Raw genomic sequence first — 19,198 nt, 5'->3', positions numbered from 1 at the left:
GACGCCTCTTAAGTAGGTAAGTACCATGGAGAAACAGATACAGAAAGCTGAAGTGAACTGCCTAAAGATATAAAACAAGTCTGTTGCAAGTGAGAGAACAGAACCTAAGAGTTTTATGCCCTTTTCCTCCTCCTGTCTCTGAGGTGACAATTCCATCTTGGTTTATGGGTGATTACATGAACCGCTCACTGTGGTGTGACTGATATTCACCTGAGAGGCAGAGCTTTTAGATTATGTATGCTTTCTTGTATAAATGTGAGAAGAGCTGATGAGTTTCTCATTTTATGAAATATCTTTAGCAAATGTATTCGAGGAAGATTAGACTGCATTGGAGAAGCCATAATGAAAAAAGGTGAGATTTTGCTAAATTCTACCATTGAGCTGTAATTTAGAATTTAAAGTGGTTTTCAATGTATTTGTCATGTTTTTTTTAAACAGACAGCTGTGTTGTATGCATGTCTTGCTTCTCCTTGAAATGTGTTAATTATAGAGATGAGTATTAGCCTGTTGACAACAACTTCCTTTATAAAAATGTCATCATACTTGCTGAACTCTTAAAAAATAGATCTCTCTCTCTCTCTCTCTCTCTCTCTCTCTCTCTCTCAAAGTTCATGAGATGAGAAAAGGGTACTTTTCACTTCTAGATGCTTCAGGTCATCTTAATAAGTATACAATTATACTTGTATAATTGTACAAGTATAATGTACAAGATGGTTCATTTGGACTCTCTGTTCTTTTGAACACATCATCTCAAATGTATACAAATCTAGAATTTGTGAGGTGCCTATCACCTCTGTATTTCTTCTTTTCCAAAAAGGGCATTCATTCCAATATCATAAATAATTCCTATCTCTGACAGGGTAGCAGAATGTGTCTGGATGTGTTCAAATGAATATGTAAGAATGAGTTATTTCACAAGCAATTCTATATCATGCCTTTTATAAAGGCCTTTTAATACTGATTGGTTACTGGTCTCTCCGAAAATCTCTCAGGGAGGAACTTGATCTTTTGCATCCTAAAGGTGTGGAAGCAGAATTTTTGTCAGCAATGACTGTCAATGTGAAGTGCTGGCTCTGCTTTCAAAGGTTAGGCTATTTAGTCATCTGATATACATATTTCTGCTTGTTCCCTGGATCCCTAATAAACTGACAAAAATCAATCATACAAGGTACAAGTGGTATCAGTAGCTTCATACTGGCTCTGCTCCTGACAGAGTTGATTCTCTGGTTTAAGCCAGCACCTGACTCAAAGGATTCCTATGTCCAGGGCCGGGTACTCCATCCTTCAGCGAAGAGAAGCTAAAGCCAGTGGAAACTGACAAGTGTGAAAGGATGGGGGATCCATGCTTCCCTGTTCCCCTGAATCTATTCAAACCATAATGTGGAAGCAAGGTTCATTAGATCAAGAAGAAGTGGGGAGCAGCTGGTGTCTGCAGCATGGTCCTGTCTAAGCCTGGCATCTCCCCTTCTATTCCAAAGTGGGAAGGCACAGATGTGGGGATAACCAATGGCAAGAGGGTGGAGGATTCTAAATGGGAGGTCTCTCAACACTACCAATGTGGGATTGAGAGTTACAGCATGGCTGCTGCACAGGATTTCCAGGCTGTATCTGACACACATCCCAGTATAAAGCTAGAAACCCTTTTCCCATGAGAGGAAAGGGACAGGAGTTTCCAGTACACCATCTGATTTGAATTTTTGTTTTTAACAAATAACTAAACAGAAAACTTAACAATTTTTTTGTTTTCCAAAACCTTCAAATTCAATTCACTTCAAATTTTCAGTAAAATTATCAGTTTTTAAAAACCAAAAACTGAAAATTTTTTACCAAAACCCAAACATTTTACTAAACAATGTTTTGTTTCTGGTTTTTCCTCAAAATGAAAAAAAAACAACCAAAATAAAATTTTTCTGTGAACATTTTTGTTTATATTGGAAAATTGTTTTCACAAAAAAAAATTAAATCTGAGCAAGTACAGCTGAGACCTCTGGACACCAGGGCCGCCTGAGGGGTGGGAAGTGGGGCAATTTGCCCCAGGCCTCGGGCCCGACAGGGGCCCCCATGAGAATATAATATTCTATAGTATTGCAACTTTTTTATGGAAGGGGCCTCCAAAATTGCTTTGCCCCAGGTCCCCTGAATCCTCTGGGCGGCCCTGCTGGAGATTGATCTTCATAAGGAAAATCAGTGGAGCATTAGTCTCACATTTTATAGGAAAAGATAAATATTTACTCTATGTAAAGTTGATCAATGGGGAAAATGTCTGAAAAGACAAAAAAAGTCTGTCAGTTTCACTTTTTGAATTCAGCCAACAGCTCAAAATTGTATAAAAGAAATTCTCCCAATCCTAGATTAAATGCTCAGCCATGTATTCTGGGAAATGTCTAGGTTGGCACAAATTGTTTGGTGGCATCCATTCCAGTTTTTCCAACTGACCCTTCTGTAATGGTTTTTCCCTCTTGTAGATTGTCCTGCTCCTATGTTTTACTTCGACTGCAGCTCTGCCGGCCCAGGAGCAATTGGATCTGAGTGTCAGAAAAGTTGTAAGACACAGGACATGCAGTGTGTAAGAGGCTAAATTCATATCAATAAGAACATGCATAGCTTATTTAGTATTTTGCATAAATGATTGTGCTTAACAAATGCTAACATTGCACTGCTCACAAACCACCTTTTTCATTGATAACAGTAGAGAAGCTATAGCTACCCACTTTGTCACCATGCCTGCCGTTGTTATATTAATGGATATGCAGCAATCTGATTTGATGATTTTTAAAATCTTATTTCCCACTGGTCTAGAATAAATTAATGTACAGAAAACCATAGATCTGTAAAACAGTTGGATTCCAAGTGAATATCATGGACCTGATTCTTAGAAGGCTCCTAGCTCAGCTTCTGATTTGGCAGCTGCAATTTAGCAACCAGAACTAATTGTCTCCACTTTTTCTTTCTCCTTCCTGGACGATTAATACATCACTTTGCATTGTATTTGTATGTTCACAGTATGTCACAGAATGTGTCTCTGGCTGCATGTGCCCCAATGGGCTTGTATCTGATGGTAAAGGGGGCTGCATTGCTGAGGACCAGTGCCCATGTGTCCATGGAGGAAATTTCTATAACCCTGGGGAAAATATCACAGTCCGCTGTAACACATGGTATGATATTCCACAAAGTCTTATAACTTGTTTCTTCATAAGGTAATAACTCGTAAAATGCAGGCCAGTAAAAAAATGAGAGTTAATGCCCAGAAGCAGGATGTATTTTGAGATCTGTGCAGGATCTTCCCATCCATTATGGAGGCTTCATTTCAGTACCCCACACTTCCACTTGGAATAAAAGGGGAAAGGTGTTATCCTTTCCTGTCTGCACCACATTGCACCAATTCATATGCATATATGGTGACACCAGGTATCATCTCCCCCTTAAATTACCTTTGACCACTTCTGTGAACTGGTCATGCACATAATCTGCCTGGAGCATGAAACATGAAAATCCCTGTCTGGTTCAGAGCAAGACTGTGGTATCTCATTACACAGGTATACAGGGGTGAGGCTGCTGGTGGCTTCCGTCCTTACCAACCCCTCTACACAGGGACCAGCCACTTCAAAAAATTAAAGGAACTAGTCAGAAAAGTGGACTGGACTGAAGAACTCAAAGATCTGAATGTGGAGGAGGCTTGAAATTACTTTAAGTCAAAGTTGCAGCCTGCATCCCAAGCAAGGGGAAAAAATTCATAGGGAAGGGTTGCAGACCAAGCTGGATGAGCAAGCATCTCAAACAGAGAAAGCAGAACATCTACAAGGAATGGAAGCTGGGCAGGATCTGTAAGGAAAGCTATCTCTTGGAGGTCAGAAAGCCTAGAGAAAAAGTGACAATTGCCAAAAGCCAAGCAGAGCTGGACCTTACAAAGGAGATTAAAACTAATAATACAAGGTTCTATAGCAGAGGTGGGCAAACTATGGCCCGGGGGCCGCATCCGGGACATTTTAATCCGGCCCTCGAGCTCCCTCCTGGGAATGGGGTCTGGGGCTTGTCCTGCTCTGTTGCTTCAGCTGGGGAACAGGGTGGGGGCTTGCCACACTACGTGTGGCTCCCAGAAGCAGTGGCATGTCCCCCCTCTGGCTCTGATGCATAGGGACAGCCAGGAGGCTCTGCATGCTGCCCCTGCCCCAAGAACCACCCTCACAGCTCCCATTGGCTGGGAACCACAGCCAATGGGAGCTGCAGGGGCGGCGCCTGCAGACCGGGCAGCGCGCAGAGCCACCTAGCCACAGCTCTGCATAGCAGCTGGAGAGGGGAACATGCCGCTGCTTCTGATAGCTGCTTGAGGTAAGCGCCACCCAGAGCCTGCATCCCTGACCCCCTCCTGCACCTCAACCTCCTGCCTGAGCCCTGAGCCCCCTCCAAACCCCTTGGTCCCAGCCTGGAGCACCCTCCTGCACCCCAAACCTGTCATCCCCAGCCCCACCCCAGAGCCCGCACCCCCAGCCAGAGGCCCTACACCCCTACTCCCTGCCCCAGCCCGGAGCCCCTTCCTCATTTCTTGCCCCACCCCAGAGCCTGCACCCCCAGCTGGGGCCCTCACCCCCTCCCCCACTTCAACCCCCAATTTTGTGAGCATTCATGGCCCGCCATACAATTTCCATACCCAGATGTGGCCCTCGGGCCAAAGTTTGCCCACCTCTGCTAAACATTGAAGAGGGGGTGGAGATTAAAGATAATCTAGGCATGGCCCAACACCTAAACAAATACTTTGCCTCAGTTTTTAATAAGGGTAATGATGATCTTAGGGGTAGTGGCCGGGTGCCTAATGGAAATAGAAATTAGCACATCTGAGGTGGACATTAAACTCAAACAGTTTAATGGGACTAAATGGTGTGGGGAAGATAATCTCCATCCAAAAATATTACAGGAACTGGCACATGAAATTGCAAGCCCAGTAACAAGGATTTTTAATTAATCTGTAAACTCATGGTGCATACCCTATGACTGGAGAATTGCTAATATAGTGCCTATTTTTAAAAAAAGAAGGGGAGAAGTGATCAAGGAAACTATGGGCCTGTTAGTTTGACCTCAGTTGTATTCAAGGTCTTGGAACAAATTTTGAAAGGGAAAGTAGTTAGGACATTGGTAATTGGGATAAAAAAATAACATGGTTTTACAAAAGGTAGATTATGCCAGGCCAACCTGATCTCCTTCTTTGAGAAGATAAATGATTTTTTTTTTACAAAGGACAGGGGCAGCTCCAGGCACCAGCACAGCAAGGTTTCTGTGGGAGGTCCCGCTGCTTCGGCAGCAATTTGGCGGCGGGTACGCCGAAGGCACAGGACCAGCAGATCACCCACAGAACCACCGCCGAATCCACGGGACTGGCGGACCTCCTGCAGAAACGCCGCCAAAGGCTGCCTGACTGCCGTGCTGGGGGCAGCAAAAAACATAGAGCCGCCCCTGACAAAGGACATGCAGTAGATGTAATCTACCTGGATGTCAGTAAGGAATTTGTTATAGTTCCCCATGGGAAATTATAAAATTTGAGAAGATGGGAAATTAATATGAGAATTGAAAGGTGGGTAAGGAACTGGTTAAAGGGGAGACTAAAATGGGTCATACTGAATGGTGGACTCTTGGGCTGGAGGGAGGTTACTAATGAAGTTCCTCAGGGATTGGTATTGGGACCTGTCTTATTTAACATTTTTATTAATGTTTTTGGCCCAAAAAGTGGGAGTGTATTAATAAAATTTGTGAATGACGCAAAGCTGGGAGGTATTGCCAATCTAGAGGAAGAATGGGCTATCATACAAAAAGAACTGGAGAACCTTGAAAACTGGAGTAATAGAAACAGAATAAAATTTAATAGTGCAAAGTGCAAGGTCATGCACTCAGGACTGACAAGAAGAATTTTTGCTATAAGCTGAGGACTTATCAGTTGGAAGTGACAGGGGAAGAGAAAGACCTGGGTGTATTGGTTGATCACAGGCTGACTAGGAACCGGCAATGTGATGTGGCCATGAAAAAGGCTGATGCAGTCCTAGGATCCATCAGGCGCAGTATTTCCAGTAGAGAAGGGAAGTGTTAGTACTGTTATATGAGGCACTGGTGAGACTCATCTGGAATACTATTTGCAATCCTGGTCTCTCATGTTTAAGAAAGATGAATTCAAGCTGGAACAGCTGCAGAGAAGGTCTACTAGCATGATCAAAGAAATGGAAACCCTACCTTATGAGAGGAGACTCAAAGAGCTTGGCTTGTTTAGCCTAACAAAAAGAAGGCTATGGGGAGATATGATTGCTCTCTGTAAATACATCAGAGAGAGAAATACCAGGGAGGGGGAGACGCTGTTTAAGTTAAGCACCAACATTGACATGAGAACAAATGGATATAAATTGGCCATCACAAGTTTAGGCTTGAAATTAGATGAAGGTTTCTAACCATCAGAGGAGTGCAGCTCTGGAATAATCTTCCAAGGAGAGCAGTGGGGACAAAAACACTAACTGGCTTCAAGACTGAACTTGATAAGTTTATGGAGAGGAGGGTATGATGAGACTGCCTACAATGGCATGTAGCCGATCTGTGACTGCTAGTGGCAAATATATCTGACAGCCAGTGATGGGACACTAGATGGGGAAGGCTCTGAGTTACTACAGAGAATTCTTTCTCAGGTATATGACTGGTGGGTCTTGCCCACATGGTCAGGGTCTAACTGATCACCATATATGGTGTCAGGAAGGAATTTTCTTCTGGGTCAGATTGGCATAGACCCTGGGAGTTTTTCACCTTCCTCTGCAGAATGAGACGGGGGGATCACTTGTAGGTTTAAACTAGTGTAAATGGTGGATTCTCTGTAACCTGAAGTTTTTAAATCATGATTTGAGGACTTAAGTAACTCAGACAGAGGTTAAGGGTCTATTACAGCAGTGGGTGGGCAAGGATCTGTGTCCTGCAACGTGCAGGAGGTCAGACTAGATGATCATGATAGTCCCTTCTGGCCTAAAAGTCTATGAGTCTATAATTGATTCCTTGTGTTCACCTGCATGCATGGACTGCTCTCTTCTGGAGTCCATGTGGGCTGTAAGCATCCCAAAATGAGTGGGGAAGAGCCAGGCCAGGCTCACATATACCTAATTAAGGGTTTTGTGGCTCCCTCTGTACCCCAAGGGTTTCAGCACTGACCTCAGTTCAAGCCCATATCTCCTGGGCACAGCTGGGACTTACATGAGGAGTGACATTCCAGCAGAGAGGAGTTGGAGGAAATCTTCTAGAATCCTACATTACAGGTCATTGTCTCCTGTACATGCAGCTCTCGAGAAATAGTTGAATTTCTCCAGCTCCTGCTATAATTTATGCAGTGCCTGCAGTTTATGGCTGAGCACATTGGACTGATATCCACTTCAACAAGGAGGAGACTTCCAGAAAGATCATGTAGATCTGTCAGGAAGAGTAAATGTGTGGCTATCTAGGTGACAATGGCATATCCATCTCCTCACAAGCATTTCAGTGGGACACAAAGACTAAGGAAGAGCCAAAAGCCATAAGACTGTTTGGCCTGTGGGCAGGAGATCACCATTTTGTATGAGCATTAAGTATTAATGTGCACTGCCAAACCACCATTATTAATTATTTGTGTTACAGAGGCACCTAGATGCCCCGTCAAGATCAATGCCTATTGTGCAAGGTGCTCTGTACACACACAGGAAAAAACTATAGTCCCTGCCTTGAAGAGCTCACAGGCTAAGTACTCTGCTCTTGGTCACACTGATCTGAATCTGGTGTAATTTCAGTGAAGTCAACGGAATTATATGGGATACACACCTGTGTAACTAAGAGCTGACTTTTTCCCATGATGCTTCATTAATGTTGAAATGGCTTTCTCCAAAGTGATCTTCCCCCAAATCCCCATTATCAGGTCTCAGGCCTTTATGTGGGTGACACTGGGAAAATTCATTAGTTGTTTTAATGCAATTTAAACAGCCAAATTAATCAAAATGTAAAAATCACACATATGTCTCAATGACATGATCCACAGTATTGAACCCAGGCCTACAAGAGCAGCTATATTCCAACCTTCCACCTAGCAGCAGCTTAGTTAGGATCAATGAAGCCTAGCTTTAATATGTGGCTCTACCCCTGATGTCCAACTAGTGCACTCTCAGGGTTGATTGGTTCTGCTGAAGCGAGCAGCAGGAAGCTGTTTGAACAACCGGGCTCACCCTGCTACACTGTATGCATCCTACTCTCTGAGCCTGATATCCTAGTGTCCTGACCCGGCTTGATTCCTCCCATCTGACTTATGGTTCATGACCTCCAGTTTGTCTCCTGCCTCTGATCTCCCTGGTATCCTGACCCAGGTTCCCAACTTCATTTCTGATCTCCAGTTTGTCTTTTGCTTCTGACCTCCTGCTATCCTGATCCTGCTGACTTTTGATTCCTGTCTTGTGACTCTGGATTCTGGCTCTAACTACTAGACCTGGCTGCCTGCAGCCCAACTTTGACGCTCAATATTCAGCATTCATGTTCTTTTTGTGATTGTTAAGCCAATTTTAAAGCAAGGCCTCAAAGTAGCTTACACAGTCCAACCCTGCTAGTATGAGGGGCCACTGTATTCTGTGATCCACTAAAAGGAATTAAATTAAATTTTCAATAATTCTGTACCTACCCAGAGTTATATAAAACCACCTTCGATGTAAAGATCGTAATGTTTTGCCTTCCATCTCCTAGCACATGTAACAACAGACAGTGGAACTGCACAGAGAACCCTTGCCAGGGAACATGCACTGTGTACGGAAATGGACATTACTTGAGCTTCGATGGAGAAAAGTTTGATTTCATGGGAGATTGTGATTATATCCTAGCTCAGGTAACAAAGTGACATTATCTATCTGAGAGCTGTTGCTGTTCACAGGCTCAAGTTTCAGTGCTGCTTGAGTAACTAGATGGTAATAGGCACCGAGGGACAGATCCTGCCCCTCTACCTCTGCATGGGTATAGGAGATCCCAAACTACTTCAGACCTGGTGATGTTCCACACACAAGGGCAGGGCAATCAGGATATCAACACCCACACAAGGGGCACTTATTTCCTTGGTGTCTCCCTCTAAGTTATCACACAGAGAGATTTTAGGGGTGGAGCAAGACTGATGAATCCTGTGCCATGTAGATGCACTAGTCATTGCCCCTGGTAGAATTGGGACACTAAGACTATAAACTCTACTTTAGTCTCTGGGTTGAAGTAGGAGCAACAGTGCAGGAGGCATCTGCTCAAGGGAAAGCTGAAGCACAGGAGGCTGAGCACAAGACACAGGATTTTGAGCTGAGTGAATAATGCATAGATATCTCTAAGAGAAGGTTCTGACTGGCAGTTGAGTACCATGGCTCACTGTCCCTGGTCTCTCTGCTAAGACTGCCAAGCTAACTGAAAAAGTAAACCTGAGAGGAGATAATAATGAAATTGGGGGTACTCTCTGTCCTATGATATTGGGGGGAAAGGTGTGGAGGCTGACTCAGGGCCAAGTTCAGAGTTGAGTGTAAGTAGCACAATCGGTGTCATCAGCCCACACCATTGTATTACTTTTCCTGATAAATACCTTTCTTCCTTCCACCAATTTACCCTAATTTAGACTCCCATAACTCAGCTAGACGTCAGGACCCAGTTCAGAGGTGATGTGAAGGGGCTGCAATGTATCCTTGGAGAAATGATGGAGATCCTAAGGGCCAGATTTTGATATGGGCCATATCTAAACTAGAAAAATACTAGATGAAAGCTTAGGGTTGACCACAACCATCAAGCATGTGTTTCAAGGTGTAAAACCCTGTCTGTATTGGTGTTAGCGAACCTTTTAAAACATGACCTGTTTTCCTAGTCTAGGCATGGCCATACTCCCTGTGTTAGACCATTGGCTTCTATGTGACCACTCAGCAATAAAGAGATCTGGCCTTAAAGTAGTGTAATCTGTATGTTTAACCAGTTTAGATTTCTTTACACTTCCTTTTGAATTTGGCCCTCCCAACCCACATCCAAATAATGCCAGCCTGATTCCAGTGTGCTCTGTATTTTGGGTGTGCGCTTTTATATGGTTAACATAACTGAGGGACAGATTTAACCTTGGTGTAACACCACTGACTTCAATAACGCACTGCTTTGTAGAGTATGCTAATTCTGAGTCCACTTGAAAAACCAAATGCTTCTACAGCACAGGCAGTCCCTAAACTGACAATACCTTTTTGTGAATAAAACATATGAAGGTTAAACCTGCATGTTAGTGACCTTAGATGCAGTTAAACTCTTTTTGCAGGGAGGTAGAAATCAAGGCCTTTGTTATTTCAGTGTTTTGAAATGTAGAGGTTTCAGTTCTGCTTATAGTGAAGAGCCTGTGTAGAGTGAAAAATGCATTACAGAATGGTTTTACTGTATATATTTGGACATATCAGGTGGGGTGTTATAAAAGTGTTCAGCATTAACTTAGTTCTTCACCCTGTTAAATTTTCCCTTGACTTCAACGTGGGAAGAGATAGGCCAATGCTGAGCACTTCTGAAAATCCCACCTGTAACTTTTTTTGAACAACAAAAAAAAAAGACAGGAAATGTGGAGTCAAATGTTAGAAATATAGTTCATTTACAACTCCCTCATGGATATTTCTAAGACATGCCCTAGTCAGATAAGAAGATCAGATGTTTTTCTTTATTTGTATAAGGACTTTTGCCCCAATAACCCCAATGACGGCACCTTCCGAATTGTAACTCAAAACAATGCGTGTGGGAAATCACTCTCCATCTGTTCCTTGAAGATCACATTGATTTTGGAGGTGAGTCCAGCCTTAACTCTGGATTATGTGGGAGGAGCTGATAGAATGGGATATCTGACTTAATTTTGTGAGTAATTAATTTATTATAGTCTAATACTGTGCAGCTAATGTTAGAGACGTCCCTAATGATGCCCTATGGCCAAAAAGCAGGTGAGGTTTGGAAGGGATGGGCATGCGGAGTAGATCAGTGGTGCAGGGGGACTGGGCATTTAAGCTGGAGATGGGAGGGAAGCAGGGAAGGCAGCAACAAATGAATGTGTGAAGGGATTGTGGACATTTAAGGGATGGGAAGAGGAAGAGACAGGTGGGCATAATAAAGAGAATTCTAGCACATCTGAGTGTGTGCTTCAGGGAGCTGCTAAGGCAGAACTCAAGATGACAACTGAATTTCCAGCAGAAGTGGATTTCTGTGACCAAGAAAAGGCTTTTTGAGGAAGCTACCCTGAAAGATTCTGTGGCCATGGAGTCATGGGACCAAATTATGCCCTGTTGACTTCAGTGATGCTGCATGGGTATAAATTGTCCCAGTGGGACCTTGGCCAAGATGCAGAGGTTCAACGGTAGAAGAAATAAGATGGGGTGTGATGCAGGGATCTGAATGAGACTCCTGCACAGAATGGGATAAAAGTTTGTCTGTCTGTAATGCTATGTTTCCTAGTCAGTTGTGACTCCATTCTTGTTTCCTTTGGCGCAATTTAATTCCTTATTCTAGAACATTGAAATCAGACTCCTGGAAGGAAAAATTCAGGAGATAACCACTGAGCCAGATGCTGTAAAGAATTACAAGTTGGATCTCAGGGGGGTTTATATTGTGATTGAAACTTCCCAGGGAATGACCTTCATGTGGGACCAAAAGACCACAGTAATTGTTCTAGTGGCGCCCTCTTTCCAGGTGGGTACAAGTGCAGCAACTGAGGGACTGATTTTCAAACTGTGCCTCCATTTCTGTGAGGGCCAATTATGTGCCAATGATTAATGGCACAAATTTTCTTTCAGTAATGAATTGTCAGGGTTGGGTTTTTTTTAGTTTTGGAGGTGGAGGGGGGTTCATCTAAAAATTATGCCTGCAAAAATGGAGCCCCTGTTTAAAAATCCTGGCATGAAAACAAATTCATTCTAATGGGTAAAAGGGCACTAATTTATTGCCATAGTTAAATTACACCACTACCTCGATATAATGTGACCCGATATAACATGAATTCGGATATAACGCAGTAAAGTAGTGCTCGGGGGTGGGGCAGGGCTGCGCACTCTGGTGGGTCAAAGCAAGTTCATTATAATGCGGTTTCACCTATAACGCGGTAAGATTTTTTGGCTCCCGAGGACAGCGTTATATCGAGGTAGAAGTGTATTTCATGATTACATCAGTATGAAATATTCAAATTATTGAAGCTAGATGTAAAGCCAGGACAGAGTACAGGACTATACAGGCCTTTAATGGCTACATATTGTTACTTTAACCTCAGTTCTTTCCAAGAAGTGTTCTGCAGGTTGGTGTGTTTTTGGGAATGTTTGGAATTTGTAAATATTTTACTAGGCTTTTACTAGCAGTTTGTTAGTTCATTTTCTGTGCACAAGCAGACCTCATTTTGTTTTAAAATCTGTATACATTCTTCAGGGCAAAGTCTGTGGCCTTTGTGGTGATTTTGATGGCCGTTCGAAGAATGACTTTACCACCAGAGGGCAGTCAGTGGAGATGAGAGTGCAGGAGTTTGGGAACAGCTGGAAAGTCACCAGCAGCTGCTCAAACATAAACATGACTGACCTGTGTGCTGATCAGCCTTTCAAATCCGTACTGGGACAAAAGCACTGCAGCATTATCAAGAGCAATGTCTTTGGGGCCTGCCACAGTAAGGTGATTTTTCTCATTATCCCAATACTCTTGACACTTCAGAGGCATATTTGGTCATCTCTATGCAGCAGATTTACATACACAAATCTTATTACTATTGTAGAGAGCTACATAAATACACAAGAGTAGAAGAGCTACACAGACCACTTTTTCACTGTTACACCAGTGAAATCCCATTGTATCCTTCTCAAGGAAATATAGAGTGAAATTTGTTTTAAGTGACCAAAGACCCAAAAGATAATGCTTGGCTAGAAGAGGGTAATATCTAAGAACTGGCTGGAAACCTTTGGGATAATATAGCATACGGTTGCCAAAGAGAAGGGAAATCCTGGCCCCGTTGAATTCAGTGGAGCCAGGATTTTATCACTTTGAAGTGATACCTGCCTATTACAAAGGTCTCACAATAGATAGCTGTTCTAAACAGCTCTAGTCCTATGTTACAGAGCATATGTTCTAAAGGTACCTTCAGTGCAGGTTTAATCATTTTATACATTTGAATCACAAAATTTATAAGGTCCAGCTCTACCAAAACAATCCAGGCAAATGAAAACAAGGCAGCTTAAAATGCTAGTCAAATAGCCCGATCCCTTTAATATATAAATAGCACCTTCCCTCATAGGCTCATCCAAATGCTGCCAAAGAAACTGACACTGAATGGTAGACTTTTAGAGCCCTTTGTCTCCTCTGAAGACAAAGTACTGAGAAGGAATATGTGTTATAACAGAGTTTTTGTTGTTTTGTTAGATCAACCCGATGCCATATTATGAGTCTTGTGTGTCTGACTTCTGTGGCTGTGACAGCGTGGGAGACTGCGAGTGCTTCTGTACCTCAGTAGCTGCTTATTCAAGGAGCTGTAATAGAGTTGGTGTGTGTATTGACTGGAGGAGACCTAGCGTTTGTCGTAAGTACTCGCAGATGGAAATGCACATTAAGAAATACTGTCCATACAGCGAGTTATAGTCAAGATAAGAAGGATAAAATCCTAACTGCTGTGCAGGTGCATGACTAACGAGCCCTCTTGCTTTAAAGAATTAGAACATGGACCTTATCCGTTATCTGAGATTTGGCATTTTTTTTCTTCCAGCTGTGTTCTGCGATTATTACAATCCACCTGACAAACACGAATGGTTCTATAGGCCTTGTGGAGCCCCCTGTCTAAGGACCTGCAGGAATCCACAGGGAAAATGTGGTAACCTGCTGTATAGTTTAGAAGGTAAATTCTTGTTTGCTTTTGATGGGCCTTAAGCATGTGTTTAAGTGCTTTACTGTAGGGGCCTAAACTAGTCCAATCTTGTTTTGAATGTCTTAAGCAATGGGGTCACTTTGTCTTTCCTTGGAAGACTAATCAAACTGCCCCAGAGCACCACTGGCCAAATTCTTTCCTGACAGGGGCTGTTCTAGGGATTTTGCCGCCCCAAGCACTGCAGGCAGGCTGCCTCCGGCAGTTTGCCTGTGGAGGGTCCACTGGTCCAGCGGCTTCGGCGGACCTGCCGCAGGCGTGCCCCCCGAGCGCCTCCCAAGGTTTGCCGCCCCAAGCATGCGCTTGGCGTGCTGGGGCCTGGAGCTACCCCTGTTTCCTGACTTACTCCCCATGTGTCTGTATTGACATCAAGGGGTGTAAGTCAGGGAAAACTTAGCCTAATGCCTTCAAAGTCTTACAGAGATAGAGGGTCACTAATACTGTGTTTATAAGAGAATTATTGGTCATCTATAGTCAACTAATAGTTGCTGGTTATAGGGAGAGAAAAAGAGGGGACAGGAGATCTAGTCATGAAGAATTCCAGCTCTGTCTGTGAAGACAAATACATATCTTTTACAGCTATTTCAGTGTATGTGTTTGCATTTGGGTTTTTACTACTCAGACAAAAGACTCCATGCTCTTTGTTCACTTTCCAGGCTGTTACCCAGAATGCAGCACTGAGAAGCCATATTACGATGAGGAACAAAGGGAGTGTGTCTCGCTTCTCAACTGCATGTCATGGTAGGTCAATGGGTAAGAGGTTTGGATAGAGATCGCCTATTAGCCAGGCATTATGTGGGCTCTGCTAGCAGGGAATCTCTGCAGTTCAGGCTCTCATCAGCTTCTTAACAGAAGGTGGTTCTCTTTTTAATTGGATACAGTTGTGAATTTATTTTGCTACTCTGTAAGGATTTAGGGCAATAAAGCACTAATCATGTTTGTTTGTTGTTTGTCCACAGCAACCCTAAAGAAAAACTGTGCACAGAGGACTCCAAGGGTAACCTTCTCATTGGCTTATTGATTAATAATTGTTTTCTGTTAGCATGGAGAAACCCCAGAAGAGATGGGGCCTGTACATAACACATTGTGAGAGGCCACCTCTGCCCTGAAGAACCTGCTATCTAGATAGACAAGACAGACAAAGAGTGGGTGGGGAAACAGCGGTAAAGTGGCTTGCCTGTGGTCACACAGCAGGTCAGCGGTAGAGCTGGAAGTAGAACCCAGCTCTCTGTAATGCCAGTCTCATGCTCTATTCATTGGACCACACAGCTTCCCCTTTATTACCTTCAGCACACATTCCATGGAGATCTGAGAGGCTTTTCATGTATTTAAACTTGTTGATAGTAGTTACTTGCCCTGTTAGCTGGTGGGTGGTGGTGTCCAATAGCTTCCTGGAAAGCCACTGAGCCACAGAGGGTCTTGCCAACGCATATGGACATCCCAACTATACCCACTTTCTTCAGGTAATGCCTGTTATGCGCAGGACTGGCTTAAAATAGCAGTTCTATGCTACTAATGACTCTGTGATCCAGTATTTCCCTTTACACAAGGGAGCTACTCAAGCCAGCTTTCTGGCTACCAGTGGTGCAAAAGTGAGATCTATTTTTTAAAAATGAAATTTAGAGTCTAAAGCACATCTTTGCATCAAAAGATGGAGTGAATGCTGCAGCCATGAGCACCTTTAACTTTATAGTTGATGGTCTGTGGTGGATTATGGCAAATCTGGGTTATTTTGTCTTTGTTTATATCGGTTTGTGGTATGATGTTATCTGCTGTCATTGCATTTACCTTCTCACTGCCTCAGACTGCCTCTGCTGCTACCAGGAAAAGACCTACACCTTAAATGAAAGTATATATAGTAAAACAGATGGAGTCAGCTGCTGGAAGGCTGTCTGTGGCCCTAATGGGAATATCATTAGAACATTTATTCCTTGTGGAACATCTCCTACAATGGTGCCTGCTATAGAGGAGTCAGGTACTAGAGTTTGTTTATATAAGTTTTGGTGTATTTTAGTTGATATCAAAGTTTGCAATTGTGCCAAAATTCCTAGTCCTTGAAAAATACCATATGTATAATACAGTGTACCTGTAAGAGCTGTGTATAATTCAAGACTGTACAAGTCTCAGAGAGATGGAGCCACATTCTCTAGTCTGGCTGAGCTGAAGGACCAGACAGTTGGAGGCAAAGATGATTTTATGCCATTTTTTGCAGATTCGCAGTACATCTTTTATAGCAGCACCAGGGCTGCTCTAATTTGCACCCAGCTGCCAACAGTACCAACTTTTTATTCTAAACCTTTTTCCTGGCCCCATCTCATTCCTCACTGCACTATTCTTGCTACACTTGCCCTGCAGCCAGAAGTCAGCCAATCCGCATGGATCATCATTGCAAAGAAAAGCACCTCCAGCCAGCTGTTTGTTTCTGGAAGGCCCCATATTTAAGACAAACTAAAAAATACTCCCATTACAAAGGAAACATGGCGGGAAGGGAGTGAACGATCAATGCAGTTGCACCCAGGGCTTTTAAAGACCTGAAATTGAAACCAGGAATCAACCAAAAACAAATAAATGAAAAGAAGGAGAAATTACAAAGCATTAATATAGGAAAGAAAGCAAAATAAAAGAGTAAAATTACCCAATGTACTGCTTCTTGCACAAAGACCAAAGATATAAATTTGGACAAGGGAAAAGAGAGTGTAGCTGCTCTACTCAACTGGGTGGGAGAACCAATGACAAGGGACAGAGCAAAGTGCTCAGTAGCTTCTTTACTGCAGAGATAGCAGTAAAAGGACATGTAATGGAATAACAGCTTAAAAAAGAGAGAAGTCAAAAGCAAAATGAAGTCGGCTGGTTAAACACCACCTGAATAACCTGCATGTCTCCAAATCAACAGGGCCCAAACCCAAGGGAAGCACAGATGAAGAATCGGAAATCACTTCCCCAAAGTCACGGAGGTCAGGTGAGGTCCTGGAGGATTGAAAAGGGCAAAGAGTGTTTGTTTAAGAGAGAGAAAAGAGGGATCTAGGAAAATGAAGACCAGTGAATTTGACTTTTCTTCTTTCTATAGTCTTCGTTTTTTCCCACGTGCTGCAGTTACACAGAATGTATAGATGACCGGGGGGAGGGGAGGAGGAGGGGGATTAAATTTAGCATCTTCTGGTCCATGATGCAGGATTAGAATGTCACCTGCTTTTAATTATTGTAGGAGTAGGGAACATTATAGAAGCACCTTCTACTACATCAACACCAGCAGTAACAAGGGCATCCCCATGCTACTGCAATGTAAATGGACAGCTGATATCTCAGGGTGAGTAGCAGTCTAATTTAATCTTTCTTTCATCTGTGTCACTTTTGTATAAAGGTAGAAATGTTTGGCTGTTCAGTAAAATACCTGCTCTTGAGCAAGCACACATTCCCGAATGAGAGGCTCTCCCAGTCTCTGCCACTGGGATGAGGCCAGCTATGGTGGATTCAGCGAACTGTAGACTCACCATCACAACTGGTTATGGCCATGAGATGTACTGTAGATAGTCATCCCAAGCCAGTAAAACGTACTGCTCAGCTTGTAGCTAATGTGGGAGAAGAAAGGAATTTTCCTGTTCAGAGTGCTACCGTGCCACAGGGAGACTGATAATTCATGACAACATTACTGCAAAAGTATGTCAAACACATGGGCAATTCAATTCTAGTAATTTACTTTCTGGTCTCACAGGGAATATTATATCTCAGACAACTGATGGTTTGGGTCGGTGTTTTTACTCCATATGTAATGCCTCATGTCAGAGTGAATTAATCCAGGGAGAATGTGCCACCACTCCAAGACCAAGCACAGCTCCTGAGCAGCCCAGCAACCACTGTGATCCAGCTTTACAGAATGGACGTTGTGAAAACACTCCTGCAAGTGCAGCAAATGCACCTGCTCCCAAAGTAACTCCTACGAGAGACTGTCCATATCTCAGTCCTCCTAGAAAGGTGAGTGAACAAAAATTATATATTAAGCTATGGATGGCACACACAACATGATCCGTGAGACTGCTCTGCCTTGCACCTGGAAACAGAGCATCTGGGCAATGCAAAGGTGGATCATATTTGTGCCCTCCCTGCAGCTCTAAACTAAACTAGGAAACTACTCCTTCAAACTGGTCTTTAAAGATCAGAAGTGGTCATGATTTCAACACTGGGTCTTAAACAAAATATTGTATAGCGTGGAAATAGGTATGAAGTCTTCATTGATTATTACATATAGTATGTTTTAAGAGCCTCAGAGTTAAAGAATTAATGAATATTAAATTCTGCATGCTAGATTTTTAATTGAGTGGCCTGTTCCCTACACGTACTAAAGCTCTGAAAATGACACTAATTTCTCATGCATATCCCTCCCTTCCTCTTTCTTTTAAAATGTCAACAGTTTAATGAATCATGGGACTTTGGAAACTGTCAAATTGCCACTTGCTTGGGAGGTGGAAACGATATTAAGCTGTCCAATGTGAATTGCCCTCCTCAACTATTAAACCTCTGTGTCAATGGTTTCCCACTCACAAAACGTTATGATGAAACTGGCTGCTGTGAAGTGTTTGAGTGTCAGTGTAAGTAATATTGCAGTGAGATTCTGACTTTCATAACGTGTTTGAACTGAGTCTCAAGTGATGTACATCCATGTGCTCAAATTGTGCTCTGCATTATACTCAGTTCAAGCGGGTTGCTCCATACAAAAATGTATATATCACTGTGGCGGAAACAAACTAGTTTGAGTATGTAAACCAGTCATTTTTATTGTGTAGCTTTCTAAAATTAATATTAGGAAGGAATTGTAAGGGAATAAATACAATAAGTAGGGGAGATGGGAAGCCGAAGGGAGCAAGGATGTACCAGAATGGGATCAGATGAAGAGAGGATAGGACTGTATATAATAGGTGTGGGATATACAGATGTGGAAATGTCTGCAGGTGAGCAGGGTTTGCCAAGATGCAATATTGGGTATGGAGACTAAAAGGGAAGGGGTATGGGAGTGAGGCTGGTGAGTGAAGGGAATAGCAATGGGCTATATGGCACAGTAGGGGAGTGAGAATAGAAAGTAGAATGGATGGGAAAGGACCATATGTGAGTGAGTATGGAAAGAAGAGGATAAGGAGAGGAAGCATTTGTATTCGATCAGGGATGTGTAGGAAACTGAAACATGTTATATCCTATTATACGACTTTGCTTGTGGCCCTCTCTTAGGGGACACTTCATCTTTGTTATGGCATGGGGAACCTGGTAGAACCAGACCACTAAAATGAGTAAACCAGTGGAGATGAAATGTCACAA

The 19,198-nt window shown here is 43.0% G+C and overlaps 1 protein-coding gene across 1 annotated transcript in view; it reads left to right on the top strand.

The window, feature by feature from the left end:
- The window catches only part of LOC120403968 (mucin-5B-like), a 69,862-nt gene that overhangs the window by 36,213 nt on the left and 14,451 nt on the right, over positions 1-19,198 (top strand). Inside the window, exons 17-32 of the mRNA XM_039535990.1 lie at positions 300-352; positions 2,466-2,566; positions 3,004-3,155; positions 8,716-8,854; positions 10,689-10,799; positions 11,512-11,691; positions 12,418-12,654; positions 13,396-13,552; positions 13,736-13,864; positions 14,548-14,632; positions 14,851-14,888; positions 15,696-15,866; positions 16,785-16,850; positions 17,097-17,198; positions 17,604-17,863; positions 18,300-18,477. Of these exons, the coding sequence (XP_039391924.1) occupies positions 300-352; positions 2,466-2,566; positions 3,004-3,155; positions 8,716-8,854; positions 10,689-10,799; positions 11,512-11,691; positions 12,418-12,654; positions 13,396-13,552; positions 13,736-13,864; positions 14,548-14,632; positions 14,851-14,888; positions 15,696-15,866; positions 16,785-16,850; positions 17,097-17,198; positions 17,604-17,863; positions 18,300-18,477 (2,159 nt within the window). The remainder of the gene's footprint in view (positions 1-299; positions 353-2,465; positions 2,567-3,003; positions 3,156-8,715; positions 8,855-10,688; positions 10,800-11,511; positions 11,692-12,417; positions 12,655-13,395; positions 13,553-13,735; positions 13,865-14,547; positions 14,633-14,850; positions 14,889-15,695; positions 15,867-16,784; positions 16,851-17,096; positions 17,199-17,603; positions 17,864-18,299; positions 18,478-19,198) is intronic.

This window comes from Mauremys reevesii, linkage group 4 (assembly GCF_016161935.1).
Source record: "Mauremys reevesii isolate NIE-2019 linkage group 4, ASM1616193v1, whole genome shotgun sequence".
NCBI classification, from domain to species: Eukaryota; Metazoa; Chordata; order Testudines; family Geoemydidae; genus Mauremys; species Mauremys reevesii.
The sequence above is the reverse complement of the archived record's forward strand: the minus strand, read 5'-3'. Positions and strand labels throughout refer to the sequence as shown.